The sequence below is a fragment of the Capronia epimyces genome, assembly GCF_000585565.1.
Source record: "Capronia epimyces CBS 606.96 chromosome Unknown aczIQ-supercont1.4, whole genome shotgun sequence".
NCBI classification, from domain to species: Eukaryota; Fungi; Ascomycota; class Eurotiomycetes; order Chaetothyriales; family Herpotrichiellaceae; genus Capronia; species Capronia epimyces.
Genome location: NW_006912907.1, coordinates 815,833 through 835,208, shown reverse-complemented (window position 1 = coordinate 835,208; position 19,376 = coordinate 815,833). Strand labels below are relative to the sequence as shown.

Here is a 19,376-nt window from a genome sequence, read left to right as displayed (position 1 = left end):
TTCGGGTGTACCCTATCCAGACTTGATAATCGTAGCAGGAGAATAGCAGATTGGGAGACAAAGCCTATCATCCCCAGCGGTCTGTAATAAACGTTGGACACCATTCATATATTCATATGCTAATACCCCAAAGCAGGTGGCAGCCTCGTGCCCGACCGATTATGTAGTAAGCAATTATGTAATCCCCAGAGCCAGCCTTGCGACCTTGGCGCAGATTGATGTGACGGGCCGCCAAAAATGTTCCACCTGCCACTCTCTGGCTGCTCTGCTCTCCCACTCAGAGTTGGACAAGTGCGATAGAATAGAGATGACTCAGTCATCTTCCTTACTTCCTCTGCTTCACCTGCATTCTCAATCCCCTCATCTAGCGACTTCTCTCCTGTAACGTCTACGTCCCTCGTTGACTCATCGATCTCGGACCGGGCAGTCTGCCAGCCATGACTGATTTGAATTCCTCAAACCCCTCCGGAGGAAGTGCGTCCCTCAACCCAACAGCCACCTCCTTCACTATGCCACCCTCGGATGGAGTACCCGTGACGAACGGGACTACTCAGCCATCCGGAGATGTTCCTTCGAAAGAGTCCAAGAAATCAAAACCGCGGCCAGACGGCTCTGCGCGAACGGCGACGGAGCAAGACATTGCAGAAGCCGGCGCCGGAGTCAAATTGACAGGGGCGCTCTTGAAGAAACAAAAGGCTGCGGAAAAGGCAGCCAGGAGAGCGGAAAAGGTGGCTGAAAAGGGAGCGCACGCACAGCAACAGGCGCAGACGCAGACGCAGACGCAGGCTGGACCGTCAGGCACGAAACTAGAGACTCCTAGACGGCCGTCGACGACCAAGAGAGAGAGCGACACCGTTCCTCATCACAGAAGGACACCTTCGTCCGGTGCAAGACAGCTGCCGATTCGTGGGGCTGCTCAACCGCAACCGCAACCCCAGGCCTCTGCACCTCATGAAAAGGAGAAGCGCCACGAGCTCAATCGCGTTCCCATGTTCTCACATCTCTACCCGAAAGAAAAGAGGGCCACTCTTGCAGGAGCCGGAAGGGAAATCCACCCCGCCGTCATTGCACTCGGTCTGCAGCTACGAGACTACGTGATATGCGGCGGGAATGCTCGCTGCGTGGCTACGCTGCTTGCTTTCAAAATGGTCATAAAGACGTACACGACTCCGCCCGCTGTCGCTCTTTCAAGACACTTGCTCACCCATCTCAACCATCAAATCGCATACCTACGCAACGCTCGACCTCTGAGCACCAGCCAAGGCAACAGTATCCGATGGCTGAAGAACCTCATTTCCACCCAGCCTGTCGAATCCACCGACAGCGAAGCCAAGCAAAGCCTGTGCGAGGCCATCGACTTGTACATTCGCGAGCGAATCACGCTGGCGGACGAAGTCATTGCGCGCGAGGCCACCGAGCGCATTGAGGACGGCGACGTCGTACTCACCTACGCCAAGAGCAGCATCGTGGAGAAAACGCTCATCAACGCGCACCGGCAGGGCAAGAAATTCAGAGTCATCGTCATCGATTCACGGCCCATGTTCGAGGGGAAGAACCACGCGAGAAGCCTCATCCGCGCAGGTCTAAAAGTGCAATACGCCCTGCTCACCGCAATCGCGGACATTGTGGACCAGGAATCTGTGACCAAATGCTTCCTCGGGGCATCGGCTATGCTGGGAAATGGGAAGCTCCTGTCCCGCGCCGGATCCGCCATGGTTGCAATGATGGTCAAGGAGTGTTCAAGGAACAAGAGTCGAAATGTCCCTGTCATTGTACTGTGCGAAACGGTCAAGTTCAGTGCCAAGGCTGTGTTGGACAGCATCATCCTAAACGAGTTGGGTGATGCCGATGCTTTGGTCGATTCGGCCCAATCCGGGGTGTTTTCTACGAACCCATCTCTTGCCGCTGCCACTGCTGCACCGTCCAAAGGTGGCAGTAAGAAATCCGGCGCCAAGGACAAGGATGAGGACGATTCCGACGACAAAGGGGCTGGCTCAAACAAAGGTCTAGAAGAGTGGAAGGATCAGCCAGGACTGTTTCTGTTGAATATCATGTACGATGTTACACCTGCCGAGTTTCTCGATCTCGTGATATGTGAGCTTGGAAGTCTACCGCCCGAGGCGGTCCCTGTGGTTAATGGCGTGCATGGAGACGACCAGGCGCTGGCATGAACGGCGACATGGACCGGACATGGGCATGGAAATGCAAATGGAATTGTGGACGACGCTTTCAAAGAGATCCTAGTTGAGATGATTCGCGGGTGATCTGTATCCTGTGGTATACATGCTCAGTGGTAGAGCATTGTCCTCAGGTGGTTCTTTTTTACAGCTTGAGCATGAGCATCTGACAAGAGATATGCATTCGTCACGAGCGAGATGAGGTTGAGGTTGAGGTTGAGGTTGAGGTCAACCGGGCTATTCGTATTTTGTAGAGTACGATGGGCATGTTCAGTGATGATGAACGCGGTGGGTTACTAGAGCGTGTGTGGCGGCGAGTGTCGCTTCTCTGGGTCGATTCGACTCGATTCGAGACACGGCACAGATAAGCAATTAATTGTTTACAACCAAAAAAGAGAAGTAGTCCAGTTAATCAAGAGTGTAAAGTGCCAAACCAAAAAAAGAGAAGTAGCCCAGCCAGTCAAGAGTGCAAAATGCAGCGTTGTTTCTTTTTTAGGGGGTTCTCCATTCCCTTTTAAAGTCGGGTAAAATCCGAGCCGTACTATAGCAGAGAGCTTTCCTCTTTCATAGAGTACGATGGACATGTTCAGTGATGGACTCAGCGGGTTCCTAGAGCATGTATGGCGGCGAGTGTCGCTTCTCTGGTTTGATTCGACACACGGCACAGATAAGCCAGAAAAAAAGAGAAGTAGCCCAGTCATTCAAGAGTGCAAAGTGCAGCATTGTTTCTTTTTTGGGGGGTTTCATTTCCTTCTAAAGTCGGGTGGAATCCGAGCCGTACCGTAGCAGAGAGCAGAGAGCTTTCTCAACGACGGGAAAGCTAAACGAAACGTTCTAGGTCGTCATCCTTTGCATTCGAGATGGCCATTTCCATCACCATCACCGTCGCCATCGCTCCAGCTTTTCGTTCTCTTCGCCCCTCAATCAATCAGACCGGCACCGACACATCCTCCCCCATGGAATGACAGTTGGCAGTAGAGCGAGGGGTCAACGCAGCAGCGACCTGACGGTTCCGTCACCCTCTCGTGTGCGTCGGGTCGCAAATCAATGTCAAGTCAACTCCTTCCCTTCCCATCTCTCGCACTCTTCCTAACCACCAAACCAAACCAAACCACAAACGAGCCGTCCGTCCGTCTCTCCATCTACGATACAGTTGCTGGTGTTGACTTGACTGCACGATCGATTTCTGTAGATAGATGGATTGATGGATGGATGGAAGGATGGAAGGATGGATGGTTGGATGGATTTATCGGTGCTGTTGAGAAAACGATGTTAGCAAACCACTATCGTCGGCCGGTGGCCAATTTGGATTTGGATTTGGAATTGTCTCGGCTGGCATCTGTGCATAGTCGCCAATTTGGAATTATCTCCGTCTCTTTCTGTGCATGTAGATCCCAACCGAGTCGTCCTTCTGTGCATGTAGATCCCAAGCATGTGGTGCAGGAGTAGGGGGGGACGGCTGCCCATACCTTGATGAATCCAATGTCCTGGCTCTTCTCCCGGAAGCACTGACGGCAGATGTTCAGGCCATATTTGCGGATCAGACCGGCTTTGTGTGTGCAGACGCGGCTGTTGAGTTGACGTTAGCGGAATTCTTCTCTTCGGTTCCAACACCAAACGCATCCAATGACACGACATGACAGGACAAGACAAGACAACTATGGTAATTGTGGTGTAGTGTAGTGTAGGGGAGAATCCCTTCTCTTTTCTCCAGAGAACGAGTCCAATAACCAATTATGTGCGTATTAATCCCTCCTCTTCTCTTCCTTTTTTCACCTCTCTCTCTTCGTATGATCAAGGGCTGTTCTAATTCGTACTCGTCTCTCAAGGTGCTCTTTCTCTCTCTTTCAAAGGAAAACGCGGGGAGAAACGTACCAGCCACGGGCTCCCTTGCCGAAGCTTCGCGGGCGCGAGTACCAAACGCTCTCGTGAGACATGATTGCGGTGCGGTGCAAAAGTTGCAGTTGTAGGGTTGCGCGAAGAGCTTTTCTGCGGACTGCCGAACAAGTCAGTGGGTTTGCTCACTCAGGCCGGTCTGTCTATCTGTCGAGAGGAAACCGAGTATGGTATGATATGAGAGTGTGTACATTGTTGGACTTACTTCCCAAGGAGCGGTTGCGCGAGACTGTGTCTGTCGGGGTGGTCGAGGTTCGTTTGCAATTCTACCGTCGCGGAGCTGGCTTGAAGTCCCAAGTCTGCGATTCGAGAATGTGGGCTTGGAGCGCCAAGAATTACATTCACTTTCACATTCACGTGATGTGCGGGCACTAATCTGATCGTGGAGCCTTGTCATGTGACTGATTGATAATTTGGTGTGACAGCACGCGCTTTATTGCCTTGCCAAGACTTATAAAGACGTCGAAGTGCTTCGACGCGCTAACGAGGCGTGTTATTAGTCCAGCAGACTTCTGTTGAACCAAGCCTTTGATCTAGCTAGACTGATATATACAGCACCTCCTAGACACTAGAGATCCGCTGGCTTCATGACTGTGCTGAGCGGAACACCCCTCGAGTCCCGTTCACCCATGCTTTTCATCAGCTTATTTCCACGGATTGCCTCACCGAGTGCTTGTCGCCCTGGCCCACCTGCTCCTCGCAGCCCTGAGTGAGTTGAAATTCACCGCCGCCCACGTCCACCACCTCTTGAGCATCTACTTCGACCAACGGACCGGTATAGTATTTGCGACCCCCAGCATACCATAAGGAGGTCGACGCAACAGCGATCAGAGCGACGTACGCAATAGCGTAATTCATGTTCGCACTGGTGTCTGGTCGATAGTCGGGGAAGATGAAGATGATGCTCACGAACAAAGTCCACAAGCACGCCCAAGCATTCACCAATTTCGAAACCATTGGCTGGCCCATCGACCATGGCCCCGGCTCAAATTTGCCGAATATAAGTTTACAGGCGATAGGGATGCAGTAAGACCAATCAAAGGCGATTGCGCAGACGTTGAAGACCCCGGAAATCGCAGTGTAAGATCCCAATGCAATGAGATTAATGGCGATAATCCAGAAGATGCAAATCCAAACGGCGTATAGAGGTGTGTTCGTACGCTTATTGATCTGGATCCAGGTAGTTGAGAAAGGTAGGAGTCGGTCGCGAGAAAAGGCGAAGACCGAGCGACCGAGCGCCTGGGTGGCGGTAAAACAGACAAATTGCAGAACAAGGAATGCGGCAATGGTAAAGAAAATACCACCGCCTTTTCCGAGGGAGTTATAGTATATCTGAGCCACGGGCTGTTCGATCGGAGAGGCGAGGATACTGTCGATATCGCCCATACATAGGCAGAGAACGATAGTGAATAGCCAGCCGAGGATATAGGTACAGCTCATGGCGAGGAAGATGGCTCTAGGGGCCAGGATTGCGGGATCTTTGATTCTAGGAGGCTTATGTTAGTAGTTTGATAATTAGAAGATTATCAAGCAAAACTCACTCTTCGCTAATATGAGCCGTCGAATCATATCCTGTCATAGTCCAGGATACGGACAAAAAGCCGAGCAGAAAAGAAAATCCTGGAGTCCAGCCAGACTCGGCATCGACGTTCGTAAACACGTAGCTGGCGTTATGTTTATGCTCTGTCTTTACAAGAAGTGCGATAGCGCACGCAAGTAACAGCGAAAAGTGAGCAATCACGTAAGTGCTGGTTAGTCTCTCTATCCACGAGGTAGGCAGCGAATTAACGATACCACTCAGGACAGTAAGAGCGGCCATAACTCCTACCGTCGTGCCCGTGGTGGGATACCAGTCAAAGTCTCGGCCCATAGACACGGCGGCAAGGAGGATTTGTGCAGCGCCGTACTCGGACGAAGCCAGCCCAGTGAGTTGGCCTAACAGATTCGTCCAGCCCACCAGCCAGCTGATAGACGGAACCCATCTCTGAGGAGCCAGTCGAGATACGCTGTAGTATAGGCCTCCGCAGGTCGGGTAAGCAGACACAATTTCGGCGACCGAGGCTGCAATACACATGCAACCTGCGCCGGAGATCAGCCAGCACCAAACGGCGGATGCTGAGCCACCAGCGTATAGCGGGTAGACAAAGGTCGTCGTGACGGTGGAGAAGAGTCCAGAGATGCTGACAGCGAACGAGAAGGTGGAAAGAAAGCCGAACTGGCGCTGGAAGACCTTGGTCGAGCAAGCTTACATTAGCACTGTCCTGCACCGTGTCGGGAATTCTACACACAGACAGAGGGGGAGATAGGGATTTCAGACGGGGGTGGCGAGCGACATTCATCCAATGCCGAAAGTCGGGGCGAGGGGTAACCTACAGGTTTGTATCCAAACTGTGTCGCAAGAGTTCGATCGGCCGCGTTGAGATGTATACGATGCTCGGTGTTGTTCACACTCAGACGACCGTCGATGGCTTCGGCAGACGCAGCAGATGAAGTTGTTCGTCCGTGGAGATCCATGTCTACTTCACCAGGTACTCTTGGCGATTTCAAATTCAGGTAGACAGTCTTTAACGCAAAGAGAGGCAATGATCTCGCAAGGGTGGAGGTCGTTTAATAGTCCTTATGCAGTTCGGGTCAGAGAGCATTGCTATGGTGGGAAGGTAAGCAAGCCGGCGCTTTAAAGGAGCTCGCTTATCCACGACAAGACAGAATCCTGTGTGAAGAAGCCTTGTAAGTCGGTCCCAATCTGTCAAAGCTACTACGGACATCTGCGGATCGAGTCATCTTATCTTTCTCCTACCAATACCTCTAGATTCTTTCTAGGTTGACGGACCACTCTGCGAATAGTGGCACATTGCGGACTAGTCTCCTGTCGGCGACCTTTCGAGGATCAACGTAAACAGAAGAAAGCTTCCTTGTAGATCCATATGTTTCGTGGATATCGAAGCACGAAACCCCGAGGATAGAATAAATCATTGAGAGGAGTCAAGAACCAGGACGTTTTCTTAGGAAAGCGAATGCTATCACCGTAAGGCTCGTCTAGTCCCGAAACGGTAATTTTGTCCCTCTAGCGTTGAAACTCGCGACCCGCAATATCTCTTTCTCCTATCCATGAGCGCGCTCTTCTTTCTTGCTGCGTCATTCGGATAGAGATAGATAGAGGGGTGACTAGAGCTCACTTGCTGAGAGACCCGAAGCGTGAGAACGCCATGGTAGTGACATAACCGACATACTATGTGCCACCGGGCGCATCGGACGACCAAGCTCGTCCCCCAATTACAGTTACCGAATGTTGTACTCCTGAAAGGGCAGATGAACCGCTGACGATGGGCTATTGCTGTCTATTGTAGCGAATAATCTAGAAGACTACCATTCTGTGGCAGCTTTCATGCCTTCCTGGTCGCATGCGACACGGCAGAATGCTTCCTCGGCATCGGTACACTCCGAAGTCATTCCTTCTCCTCTCCGAATGGGAACAATCTGTCGGCCCAGCTTGCCCTCCTCCATCGCATGTTGCTGAACAGCGTCTTTGACCAATCCTTTGAAATATATGACGCCTTTCTCATTGTGCGGGTGAAGTGGTCCACAGACGTAGGCTTCTGCGTTGAGGTTGCGTTGAGCACCGTTGCTGAGCCCCTTGTCTTCATTCTCAATCTGCTTGAAGAATGCATCGATGCTCTGAAACTCCTCGTCTGGGATGCCTTTGCGTCGATACACTTCGTACTGCATCTTGACCGTCTTGGCAGAGATCGGAACAACCCGCATCAGGTACGTGTATTCATCGCTGTAAGAGAGGGTCAGCATTGGCTCATTGATTGCTGCTAGAGTGACGACTCACGAGATGGTGACGCTGGCATTGGGAAATAGGTACGTAGGTTGTACTCCATACTTCTGTTCGACAGTGGACAGTGTTTGAGAGTGATGTTCGATCCATCCCTTCTGGCAGACTACATCGTAGGTGTCTAACCTGGTAGTTGCGAGGATACCGGGATGAGCAGTTTGACAATGATAGCACTAGAAGAAGACATACGCTGGTTAGTCGAGCGCTACACCACGAGAGACCAAGGCCGTGGATTACTGCTCACCTCGTTGTAGTTATCGATGATATTTTTCCAGTTGTAATCTCCAACCATCTCCCAGGAATGATCGAAATTGAAGTTATCCATACTAAACTCCCCAAGTCGGGGTTGTTGATCCACGCCAGCAAAATTCTCTTCCCATGGCACTGTCGGAGGCTTTGCTGAGTCTAGATTTACCCAAACCCAGCCCAGCTTGTCCACATGGAGATGGACTTCGAATAAAGAAAAGTCGGCTTTCTCAAAGTCCGCAGCAGTATCGAACCGTGGAGCTTTTGCGAGATTGCCAGAAAGACCATAAGACCATCCTAGAGTAAAGGAGTGAGTTGATTGACCTTACATCTTCTCCTTGAGGCTTGAACTCACCGTGATATTTACACGACAAGATACTTGCCTTGCCAGACTCTGCCTCCATGATCGGATACGCTCGGTGGCGACATATGTTCAAGAATGCTTTCAGTTCGTGTTTGCGGTCGCGGATAATGAAGAAGCTATATCCGGCCATCTCGAATTTGACGAATTCTCCCTGATTCTTGAATCTCATTGAATGAGAAACGCAAAGCCATCTCTTGGAGAAGATGGCTCTTTTTTCCAGCTCGTACATGCCTTCTGACCGATACCAGGAGGCGGGAAGAGTGCTATGGGTTTCTGTATAACCCATGGTTGTCGAAGTGTGCATAATCGTGGGACTGAAGAGAGTATCGAATAACGCACTGGCCTGGTTATCAGCAAACCCATGGAGTAGCCGAGATGAATCGGACCACGAGCTAATGTCTATGTCTTTATATCATTGAGTGTTGTACACTTCTTGCCATTCTTAGACCTTGACAGGCATTGGACGGCCCGTGGAAATCGGAATGATGACTGAGGGCAAAGGGCAAAAGCCACGAGCCCTGAATTGAGTAAGACTCTTGCTGTTGACCATCTCAAACGGATTTCAGCGCTCCGACTCCTAGTCTTAAAAGGAAAGACTATGATATCTACTTTGCAAAGGTAGAGGAACAGGCATGTTCGCAAACTCTGACCAGATATGGAAATTGAGGGTCCCATCAGCCTTATCATTTCAGCCAATCAACATCTTTACCTCCTTTACCTGAGACACTTCATTGGCTTTAGCTTTAATAGTCAGAATAATTTGCACATGAGACAGATTCTTCAGAATACCACCTAGATTGCCGGTCAGAATTCTATTGAGGATCGTACTTCTCAACCTTGTAGTCGAGCCCATGATGCAACAGGTAATTAATTCCAGGCCGAGCTTCGGGGTCATTCCCAATTTGCTGTCCAGCTGAAAACGCCTTCTCCAGGTGGCCGGCATGCTTGCCACTGCCGTCGAAAGCACAGTCTTCAAGAAATGTAATTCTGAGAGGCTCAAAGCCGCAATAGCCAAAGACTCCGTAACGCCAGACATGTTGTAGATGCTTGTCGTAACTCCAGCGATTCAACTGGTTGGATGATGCTCCCGTCAGAGCCAGAACCGTACAAGGTCGATGTTTGAGTAGACTCCCCTCCGGGTCGTGTTTCCATCGATAGGCCCAGCCAGCAGACCAAACTCGGTCCAGCCATCCCTTCATCATGGCGGGCATTCCGTACCACCAGACCGGGAAAATGAAGAAGATCCCATCCGCTTCATCGACAAGTTTTTGGTGTTCTAAAACGTCATCGGGCATCTGAACGCCCTCAAACTGCTGCAGATCTCGTGTCGTGAAGATTGGATCAAAACCTGTCCGGTACAAATCTAGAAGCTTGACCGTGTGACCTTTGCTTTTGGCCCCGGCAGCAGCCCGTTCGGCCACCGAGTGTGAAAAGGATTGCTCATTCGGATGAGCAAAGACGATGAGGATATGCATTGGACTGGCTGTGGGTTCGTGCATTTGATTGATGAATTTATTAGGGACTTTTGTTAACAGTCGGAAAGCGGTCAAGCATTGAGGTACCTTATATATTGAAGGGTCTCACACCATCTCGTAAGCATAGTCCATTGGCTTTAGCACGGAGTAGTCCGCACCTGTTTCCCTTAGATCCAGGAACGCCAGGCCCAGAGGGACATCCACTGTTGCATCCCGTACGGAATAGATCCTCGGAAACCGGAGTCTGAAGACGTGTTCTGGCAACTGTGCACTCAGATCATTAAAAATTGCCACTTGCTGTCAAGCAACACGTCGACCCAGAAGACATCCTTTCCCTGGTCCATCAGTTCGCAGGTCTTCAAAACAAGTGTTTTCATGCGGTTGATGGTTTTGAATGGAAGGATAGACTTTACGCGCTCAAACCGAGCCAAGACAGCATTTCTTGCTTCCAACATTGGGCCTGACGAGAGCGCATCGTCCCCGTCCCCTTGGTCCGGTTCCGGTGAAAAGCTTTTTCTTGGCTCATCCTCGAGCTCGACCGGCACGCTTTGCCCCTGGTGTGTTGTGACGGTTGGAGTTACCCACCCCAACTCGCCAGAGATAATGACCAGTAGTATGGCCTCAATAGTTCGGGTGCCAGAAAGCTCATTATTTCCTCCAAGGATACGCAAAGCGTGGAGGGAAAGTGACCCCAGGAATTGTCGCCTTGATTCCCAGTCAGGATAACAAGAATCTGAAGGTAGCCCCAGGGTTTCAGATGTCAGCTTGGATCTGAGTAGGTCGGGGAACGCATGATAGAGTAACAAGAGACCGCATACGCGGTACGCATTTGCTATGTTGACCAAGTCCGTAACTGGAGTCGAAGGATCCTTGGGGTCCGCAATTGAATCGGATCTAGGGAAATCCAGAGTCTGTAGTTGACTCTCGAGGCCTCGAGCTTTTTCAATATTGGATAGGGACTGTAAGAGTTCATCCGTGGTGGTCAATGGACGATCAAGGACTCTGCGTCGTTGCGAAAATACCAGATATCCAACCTTGCCGAGCAGGTACTGTACCTCGGACGAAATGCCGGTCAGCGGGTGAGGAAATCGACATCCTGTTGTTGTTCGCATTCCAGTGAGACGTGGAGGATCGTGAATGACTTCCCGAGAGGGGTCACACGCGAATGAGAGCATCATCCACCAATACGTCAAACATTCTTCAAAGTACTGATAGTTCTGCAGCGGGAGTTGTAGTTCTTTGCCGTCGAGGTCGCGTAGCAACGTGGCTGCCGCGTTGTAATGAGCAAGACCGAGGTCATCCAGGTCACACCAGCTGCTGCTGAGGCCAAACATGATAACGACTATGATAAGTTCTACCTTTTTCGTGGATGAGAGTTTGTCGATTTCTGAAAGGTTGAATGACAGTTGATTTAGAGTGCTGATGCGCGCTTCATTCATAACAAGCTCAAAATCCTGCTCCCTTGTCAAACTCAGTTGATAGGTACCAGCAAGAAACTTAAACAAAGAGAAGAGTAGAGGTGATCGTGCCCAGGAGCAGAGAGCGGCTGGTCGGAATGGACTGAAAGAACCGTTGTAGATTGATAATACGCGTGCGAGAGCATCAGAATACGAATCCACGAGGAGCGTGTTGTCATCGAAAACCGATGTTCGTATATAGGTTGATGGTAGCGCCATCAGAGCATTTGATGGAGGCAACAATGGCTCGTGTAGCATTTGTTGGCAGATTGAGCTGCTTAGATCATTGTCCGACAGCCCCAGGTCAAGTAATAGAGTGTGCGTCTTCACTGGTAGCTCAGCGTTGGAAACAACGTTGGTGATATGAACATTGCCTGGGCTGGAAAGGTAGATGTTGGGTTCTTCGCTTATCTTGTGCTTGGGATTCAACGAATGAGCAGGACTGCGCCCAGGTGACACAGCTTTTCTACCGCCTCGATGGTGTTTAGAAGACCATCGTAGAGGCCGGTGATAACCGGGACAAATCCAACCGCGATTTGTACCTAGAAGTCGATCAGAGCAGTTATAGACCAGACCTCAGGATGTCCACGTTTATGACCTACATCCTGAGCAAGAAGGCTTCTTTTCGTCACATTTGACCTACGCATCCATTAGCACGCCCATATTTGTCTTGCAGTAATCTCGGAGAAGAGAAATCTCACTCTACGGCTCTTGCAAGTACCGCATCCGCCCCTGGATTTCTTGAGCATGTCTTAGAACTTAGCTGCCCCCTGGTTGCTGAAATAGGTGTAGGTTTCTAGGGTAGCTGGTGACCTCTGACAAGTTGTAAACTAATTATGAGATGATCTGGAGTCGCTTCGTACGATAGATTTAATCACATCTATGACCGCGTTGCAAGACTACTCTGTATGGTACTCCGTACTCCGTACTCCGTCCTCTGTACGGTGAATCAAGAAAGCCTCTTGACATAACTTGGTGGAAGCCTTTCTTGCGGTCTCGAATGGGAGTACTGAGTACTAAGTACTAGTATATGATGAGTTTCGTGTTTCGGCGATTCTACATACCGAAGAAAAGACCGTTGATTCTGTCGTTGATGTCTTTCCGTCTCTACTGTTATAATGTATTACGAATTATGTTTATTTCGTCGGTCAACTCACCTCCGGATACAGGATACACATAGCTGGATCTCACCGCTCATGGGGATTTCAAAGGAACCTTTCCTAGTCTTTTGTGATTCTATGGATTTACGGAGTGTGAAGGCAAGTTCATTGTTCATTGCTATCTACATCTTCCCTTGCCACTGCACTTGATGTCTTGTCTTGTACCACAGGAAAGATGGAATATCCGAACGGCGCTCTGTCCATACATGCGGATCTGCAGCTCTGAACGAGGGAGCTTGATAGCTGGACTACAGACCATACTGTACGGATGAACGGGACTGATGAACGGATATTCGAACCCGACATCAAATGAGACGTGGAGACGGAGAGTAGGGAATGCGACACCGACACCGACATGCCGCAAACGTAAGAATGTGTATGCTGCAACCGTGGGAACGCGACAGTGACAAGCGCAAACGTCACAGCAATCTCAAGCAGAGAACGATGCCCCTTGCCCGTGCACTGACTCGTTACCTGGCTGGCTGATTGATACCTTTCACCATCTGAGAACATGTCAGTTAGAAGAATCTCGCACCTGGCACCTGGCACCCGGCACCATTGATATACGAGAAAGTCGGAAGGGGAGAAGAAAACAAACTTACCCAAACGTCTCCTCGAAGTAATCTACTCCACGCTTCCCATTCTTCAAGGCCTCGTGCACCGCTGCCCGGGCTTCATCAGCCATCGCCGCCGGCCCACAGGTCAAGATGGCGATCTTGCCACCAGCCGAGCCAGCTTCATGGACTTCATCGATGACACCGCGGACGGTCTCTCTGATGTTTGGCCGGCCATAAGTAATGCCGACTTCGGCGGTGTGGTTGGACGACACTTCGATCTCGGCCGCCTTGATGGTCTCGGACGACTCCTTGCGAGAGGTCGCGTAGAAGCTGCAGTGGATGTCTTCTCGAGCCAAGAAAGGCCGCAGTTCGCGCGCAGCTATGTCGCGGATCATGGCCGATTGCTTCGTCGTCCATACAAATGTGATATCCCGCGTGCGGGTTCCCTTTACTTTCGACTCGCCTGTTGCTGCTGCTGCTGATGACGATTGTGATGCCGCTCTGATCACATGTTCCTGCAGATACGGTAGGGCCCCCGAAATGCCGGTCCCTCCTAGAATGAAAACGACATTCTCATAGGTATGCAGAGGACTCGTTTCACCGTATGGACCTTCGATAAAAGCTCGCGGATTGATCAGTCCGGTTGGAGACTTGAGGCATTCGTCTCGAAGGCGCATTGTCCAGCTGCTGAACGGCCGCACAAAGAATGTCAGTCTATATCGGCCATCATCCTCTTTCGTGCCGGCTTGACCCTTCTCCGAAGAGACGGAAGTGGCAGATGAAGAATCTTGAGAGGGCGAAGTTTTGGCGGCGGCTTTGATTTCCGCCTCCATCGCTTTCACGACATGATCGTGGTTGGGACTTGGCTCGACGGCAACCTCTTTGCTGCCAGCTTGGACACTCCAGGATGCCAATGTGAAGGGGTGATTTTCCCAGCCTTTCCACTTTGCGGGCTGGTAAATGAAGTAATGTTGGCCTGGACCAGGTTTGAGCAGTCCCGACCCGGGAGTGACTTCGAGCCTGATGAGATCAGCCGCTTGGTCATAGGTTGCTGTGGTTGTTGTTGCTATCGGGGCGCTTGAAAGCCTCACGCGGAGGTTGCAGTATACCAGACGGACGATGCGGGCAAATCTGTCGAAGAGCCAAATGGCAACGAGCGGCCACAAGTACGGATCGTATTCGCCGTCAAAGATTGCGGTATGACTTTTTCACAAGGATTAGCACAGCAGCATTCGATGTGGACCACCCCAACTTACTAAAATAGTCCGACGATCGTGACTACTGAGAGTGCAATGTGTATGAGCAGGAAGATCTCGTAGCTGTGCCGACGGAAGTAGATGGACGAAAAGAAGAGCAACAAGCCCATGGCGATGGTCGCCTGACAAGATGAAACCTCAGCTGATCATTCGTGTCGAGCAAGAACAAATGTTCACTCACCATGCCGCCCATATACCAGTATTTCTCACGCCGGGACTCGGCAAGCTGGTCATCTACGGTAATCAGCCACCGGAGAATTGATATATTGATTCACCCATGAGACTTACAGTCGGCCTCGAGGGCCGTATATGCGATGGAATGAACGATTGCCTGAACGGTGGCAATGCGAGCAACATGCCTGTGGAAGATGTTGAAGGTCGAAAAGCTCCACCCAGTCAACCACAGGAAGATGTTGTTCCGTCCCGAGAACATCCATAAGATGGGCAAGTTGGCGTAACAGATGATGCCTGTCCGGTCGGCAACATACCGCCATATCTGGAGAGCTCTCGTGTAGCTGTGAGGTGGTCAGCGAAGTCTAGCAGACATGCATATCAGACATACTATAGATTTGGCACGAAGATCTCGTAGGACACACAGCACAGTACCAGATTCAAGATCCAGAACGAGACGACGATGACTGTCTCCATGCGCGTGGGGACGGTACACCACCAGAGAAGTCGCTGGTGGTGGGATCCGAATGCGGCCGGAATGATCAGGTTCGTGCGAACCCAGTGGTGCGCGGTGCCAAATACAGACAAAGAGCGTGGTGCGTGGAGCTTGACTCGGCGTTCCTCGACGTCTCCACGAGTCGGTGTCCGGCGCGCGTGGAAGAAGTGAGTGAAGAGGCGGTTGACAATTCCAATCAGTAGGATGCCGCCCCAGAATCCGTAGACAGCCCATCTGTGAGGAGATCAGACACAGTCTTCATGCTCATTGCTTAGAAAGAAAGCTTACCCATATCTTTGGTCAATGGTATATGAATTCTGGAACACGCTCTGGAGCTTGTTAGTCCGGCACCACTGCAGCCTCTCGAGTCCGGTCTTACCGTTGTCCTCCTGCCAGCAGTATAAAAGTCTTTGGAGAGAAGAACTGATTGGTTCCATATCTTTGTCGCGTCAATGTCACTGTACTCGACGACAGGAAGCGAGGCAATGTAGGCGTCCGTCAGGCTGGGAAGAACTTCCGAGTATGGTGTGAGTTCGACCAAGGCGTACTCGAGGCAATACTCCCCCAGCATCTTAGAGCCAGCCTCGATTTCATGTTGAGTACAGTACAGCTTTGTCGCAGCCCACATGGAATGGACACTGAGATTGTTGGAGCAGAGATTCACCCAGTAGCCACTTGCTTCTCCCCCTGCGAATGTAAATTCGGCAATGTCTGTACGAATGCCATTGATGCACTCTATTGCAGGGTCGTAGCATAGGGCTGGTCCCAAAAGGGAGGCCAGAGCAAAGACCAAAAGTGGCACATCCATCCTGAGCGTCAAGAGGTCGGTCGGGACCAAGTTGCAGACTGACACCGACCGCCGAGGTGCCTACTAATATACTGTACACCTTGGAGGATGAAATGCAGAGTAGAAAATTTTTCCACGGGTTTCATCAGACCATGGTCAAATGCTAGGTGGCGCTTCTGGCCCACTGAGGGAGGCCGGATGCATCACAATGGGGAGCACGTGGGTTCAAACCTTTGCCTTTGTTCGGACTGCACATTCCAATCACCTGCCAGACGCCGCAGCCGTGACAAAGAAATAAATGACAAAACACGAGGCTTCCTGCGCTCTTGGAAGTTGTTTCCTCGAAGGAACCACCCTTGGTAGGGAGGGAGCGTGAAGGGCGCGGGATGCTAGCGAGGCTTGGGGGAAACCCGACTGGGCTGCTGCCGTCCAGATCATTCCAAAATAACCCATCACAATGCTGTTTAGCGTGGCCTGGGCACGCGAGCAAGACATGGCCATGCATATTGGCGAGAATGGAGACCAAGCTTTCTTGTATGAGAAGATAAGCTCGCCCTGATGTCGCAAGCTCACCAAGCAACCGGGAGGCGTTTGTGACCGGGAAGACTTGGAAGACGCCTAACTTCGACTCTGTAGAGACTGTCACAATAAGGTCTCTTAGAGATCTGAGTTTACCAGCTAGGATATGCCCACACAACGACGAACAGTGTACTGTATTTGCTCTCTTCTCTCTGCAGCAGGGCAGCATGTCCCTGTCTTCGCGTCAGGTCAGGTGGACTCAGTGGACACTCAGCCCAAGCCTGAACAGGCATAAAGAGGCGAGGCGACAGCGCAGAGTGACATGATTCCAGCGCTGCTAGCAGACCAGACGGCGTCAAGGAACGTATTGGTACAGAGCAGGGACAGAGTATATTCTCGACTGGAAGCATGAGTGGTGGGGAGCGGCATCGCAAGGCTGTGGGTCTGGTTGTGGTCTGGGGGCCGGGGGCTGCTGATCAGATAAAAATTCAGATTATCTTATCTGATAAAAACTCATACGGGCTTGGCCAACGCCGGGTTTGTCGAGTCAGCTTCAAGTACGGAGGGAGCAGTGTTTCTCCAGAACCCCCGAGCCCATGACCCTCCGGGATGAGTGTGCAATCAGGGCTCAGAGCGGAATTCTAGCTCCACGAGTTTCAGACGATCGGTGCCGACGGCTTAAACACTCCGAGCATCCCGCAGCTGTCGTACCGATATCGGATTCTCCATCGTCATTTAGTCTGGCAGGGACCAGATGCACAGTTGGGTAACATTCAAGCAAAGTGGTACTAGTTACTACGAGTAATGTATGCTTCTTTCTCTGGCTGCCTTGGGCTTTGGGCTTTGGGCTTATGTAACAGCCAGTTTCTTGTGTCCATACCATATACCCTTCTTTCTTCCTTCACGGCACTCAATCGGTCAAACACAGAGACCCATCCGCGATCACCAACAGTTTCTACATTCGGTCTCAAAGGGGACGGACACCATAGTTGGAGCATCATACAGAATAGGAGAGTGATGGTCAAATATAAGGGCAAAGCTGCGACGTTGAGCGTATTCAGAAGCCGAGCTTGGGAGAAACGAAGCCGTGCCAGAAAACCTGGTCAATTCAGCCTATCGAATGACCATCTGCCCCTGCTGCCATAGCATCATTGTCTTCCACTTGAAACCGTGCCTGTTTAGCTCGGCAATCTCCTCCTTTGCCAACCTCCACCCCAGAGCTGGCATGTTGTCGAAGGCCTGACTTTCTCTCCTTCTACCCACCACCGGTATCGCTCCTTTGCAAATGTTCCAGTTCAGCACCACTGCTGCGACACTCACATCGTCCTTTTAGCTAGACAGTGGAGAATCTTGAGCACGGGTTCAACATGTTCCATGTCATAGCTGCTGAGCTGGTGTTCACTAGGCGGCAGTCTCCTTTGAGTATTTCCCTGACAAACGACCCTGAGCAAGGGACGAGTATGACTGGAACACCATGCCAATTTTCTTGCAGACATCAAGCATGTCTTCGGTCTCCGGCAGTCGACGCAGGATCGCATACCCGCACTGATTGGTTGCAAGGGGAATATTGTACGTACTCGGCCAATGCATCCTTCATATTCAACATGCTCCGACCGACTAGTCGGCTACATCCACAGTCTTAGCCATTCCTTCTTCGGCACACTCGCCTTGCGGTTGTAGTGTTTACGTCAGTGTATCCAAGAGGCGACATCATCTCAACATTATCCTTACAAGATTCAGGGCGGACCCGATTGACATGTGGTCAGTAAGAAAGGATACGGCGATCGGCCTGCTCAAACCCAGACGTAGGACCAGCAGATGATCGCGGAGGAAACAAGTCCATTAGGTCCGGAACGAATATCATTTTGTTCCTTTTGTATTGACTGGATACCCCAGGCGTGTGTACAGCCTGATCGCAGGAGTTATGCAATGCCAGATACTAAGGTACGTGAGGAAGTCATCCATAGGTATGGTGTGTCGAAGTATGTGCCCTGAGACATTCCCGTAATACCTAAGATGTAGTCCGCCAGAGAAGAAGCGCCTACTACGCCGTATAGACTCTAGGGCAGATCATTAGACCTATGAAGTGCAGAGGTGCACACAAGGCCTGGGAGCAAGGCCGCCACTAGCAGTGTAGCGGATTCTTCCCCAGATTGTGTCGCCGATACCCATGTTTACTCTTGTACCATCTTCCATTCTACCGATTAAAGAAGTCCCCAACACCAGGTCCTCCCTTTACTTATCTCTCTGGCCTGCGTAGCACGCCTCAAGCCATCATGGTAAGCCCACCGTCGCATCCCGTGCGAACCCTCCTGGCCCCAGAACTAACTCGAATCTACCGCAGTCGCGCGACTCCTCTGCGACCTACGTGCACATGACCTCCTCACGGCTGGCCGACCTGTTCGAAGAATTCTGCCGTCCTCCTTCGTCGACGAGCTTCCCACTCTTGGGCGCCACGACCAATACCCACCAAACCGTCGCACACCACCAGCAACAACAGCCAAACGGCGGCGACGGCGGCGGCATGGCCCAGCTTCCCGGCCATTTCATGCCGTTCGAGGAGATCACGCTCCCGCCACACTTGATGCCACTGAACCCGGAGGATGAGGACGACGTGGTGCCGGACATGCACGCCGCGTTCGGGATCAATCGCGCCCTGGGCCAGGGCCAGGCCGGCGGCCCAGGCGCGGTTGGCGGTGTAGGTGGGAGCGGTGGCGCCACAGGATCTGCCGAGCCCGGTGGTGAAGCGAGCAATGCTGGCGTGCAGAGGGAACCTGTCTGGAGAGACTTCGGGCTCGGTCCGCTCGTGGCCGATGTGAGACCAAATGGGATTGGGGAGAGGCCTGGGCCCAGGAGAGAGGGTCGACGTACCGGAGTTTTGTTGTTACGATGAGCCTTGCCCTACAGGGAGAGGGAAGAGAACGCTTTACGGCTTATGCTTATGACGATATTGTTGGCTTGCAAAACGCGTCGGATG

The 19,376-nt window shown here is 51.5% G+C and overlaps 8 protein-coding genes across 8 annotated transcripts; 2 read left to right on the top strand and 6 right to left on the bottom strand.

Annotated features, from left to right (window-relative positions):
• Positions 1-509: 509 nt before the first annotated feature.
• On the top strand, positions 510-2,171 carry A1O3_04923 (translation initiation factor eIF-2B subunit delta; the record flags this gene model as incomplete). The annotated part of the gene is made up of 1 exon (XM_007735051.1): positions 510-2,171. The coding sequence occupies one exon, from the start codon at positions 510-512 to the stop codon at positions 2,169-2,171; it is 1,662 nt and encodes a 553-aa protein (XP_007733241.1).
• A 2,541-nt stretch (positions 2,172-4,712) lies between these two features.
• Positions 4,713-6,587, bottom strand: A1O3_04922 (uncharacterized protein; the record flags this gene model as incomplete). Its single annotated transcript, XM_007735050.1, has 3 exons — positions 4,713-5,559; positions 5,615-6,303; positions 6,447-6,587. 3 exons carry the CDS (start codon positions 6,585-6,587, stop codon positions 4,713-4,715), a joined length of 1,677 nt encoding a protein of 558 aa, XP_007733240.1.
• Positions 6,588-7,436: 849 nt separating this feature from the next.
• Positions 7,437-8,807, bottom strand: A1O3_04921 (uncharacterized protein; the record flags this gene model as incomplete). Its single annotated transcript, XM_007735049.1, has 4 exons — positions 7,437-7,854; positions 7,909-8,084; positions 8,156-8,454; positions 8,513-8,807. 4 exons carry the CDS (start codon positions 8,805-8,807, stop codon positions 7,437-7,439), a joined length of 1,188 nt encoding a protein of 395 aa, XP_007733239.1.
• Positions 8,808-9,333: 526 nt separating this feature from the next.
• A1O3_04920 (uncharacterized protein) lies at positions 9,334-9,996 on the bottom strand (the record flags this gene model as incomplete). The annotated part of the gene is made up of 1 exon (XM_007735048.1): positions 9,334-9,996. The coding sequence occupies one exon, from the start codon at positions 9,994-9,996 to the stop codon at positions 9,334-9,336; it is 663 nt and encodes a 220-aa protein (XP_007733238.1).
• A 272-nt stretch (positions 9,997-10,268) lies between these two features.
• A1O3_04919 (uncharacterized protein) lies at positions 10,269-11,435 on the bottom strand (the record flags this gene model as incomplete). The annotated part of the gene is made up of 1 exon (XM_007735047.1): positions 10,269-11,435. One exon carries the CDS (start codon positions 11,433-11,435, stop codon positions 10,269-10,271), a length of 1,167 nt encoding a protein of 388 aa, XP_007733237.1.
• Positions 11,436-13,211: 1,776 nt separating this feature from the next.
• A1O3_04918 (uncharacterized protein) lies at positions 13,212-15,901 on the bottom strand (the record flags this gene model as incomplete). Its single annotated transcript, XM_007735046.1, has 7 exons — positions 13,212-14,373; positions 14,427-14,548; positions 14,608-14,660; positions 14,715-14,941; positions 14,989-15,327; positions 15,382-15,422; positions 15,473-15,901. The coding sequence occupies 7 exons, from the start codon at positions 15,899-15,901 to the stop codon at positions 13,212-13,214; spliced, it is 2,373 nt and encodes a 790-aa protein (XP_007733236.1).
• Positions 15,902-17,530: 1,629 nt separating this feature from the next.
• Positions 17,531-18,064, bottom strand: A1O3_04917 (uncharacterized protein). Its single transcript, XM_007735045.1, has one exon. The coding sequence runs from the start codon at positions 17,935-17,937 to the stop codon at positions 17,716-17,718; it is 222 nt and encodes a 73-aa protein (XP_007733235.1). The 5' UTR covers positions 17,938-18,064; the 3' UTR covers positions 17,531-17,715.
• Positions 18,065-18,773: 709 nt separating this feature from the next.
• Positions 18,774-19,292, top strand: A1O3_04916 (uncharacterized protein; the record flags this gene model as incomplete). The annotated part of the gene is made up of 1 exon (XM_007735044.1): positions 18,774-19,292. The coding sequence occupies one exon, from the start codon at positions 18,774-18,776 to the stop codon at positions 19,290-19,292; it is 519 nt and encodes a 172-aa protein (XP_007733234.1).
• Positions 19,293-19,376: the final 84 nt, after the last annotated feature.

Bases quoted from the DNA above. Each gene is read 5' to 3' on its own strand.
- A1O3_04917 (XM_007735045.1), bottom strand. From the start codon at position 17,937: ATGCGATCCTGCGTCGACTGCCGGAGACCGAAGACATGCTTGATGTCT.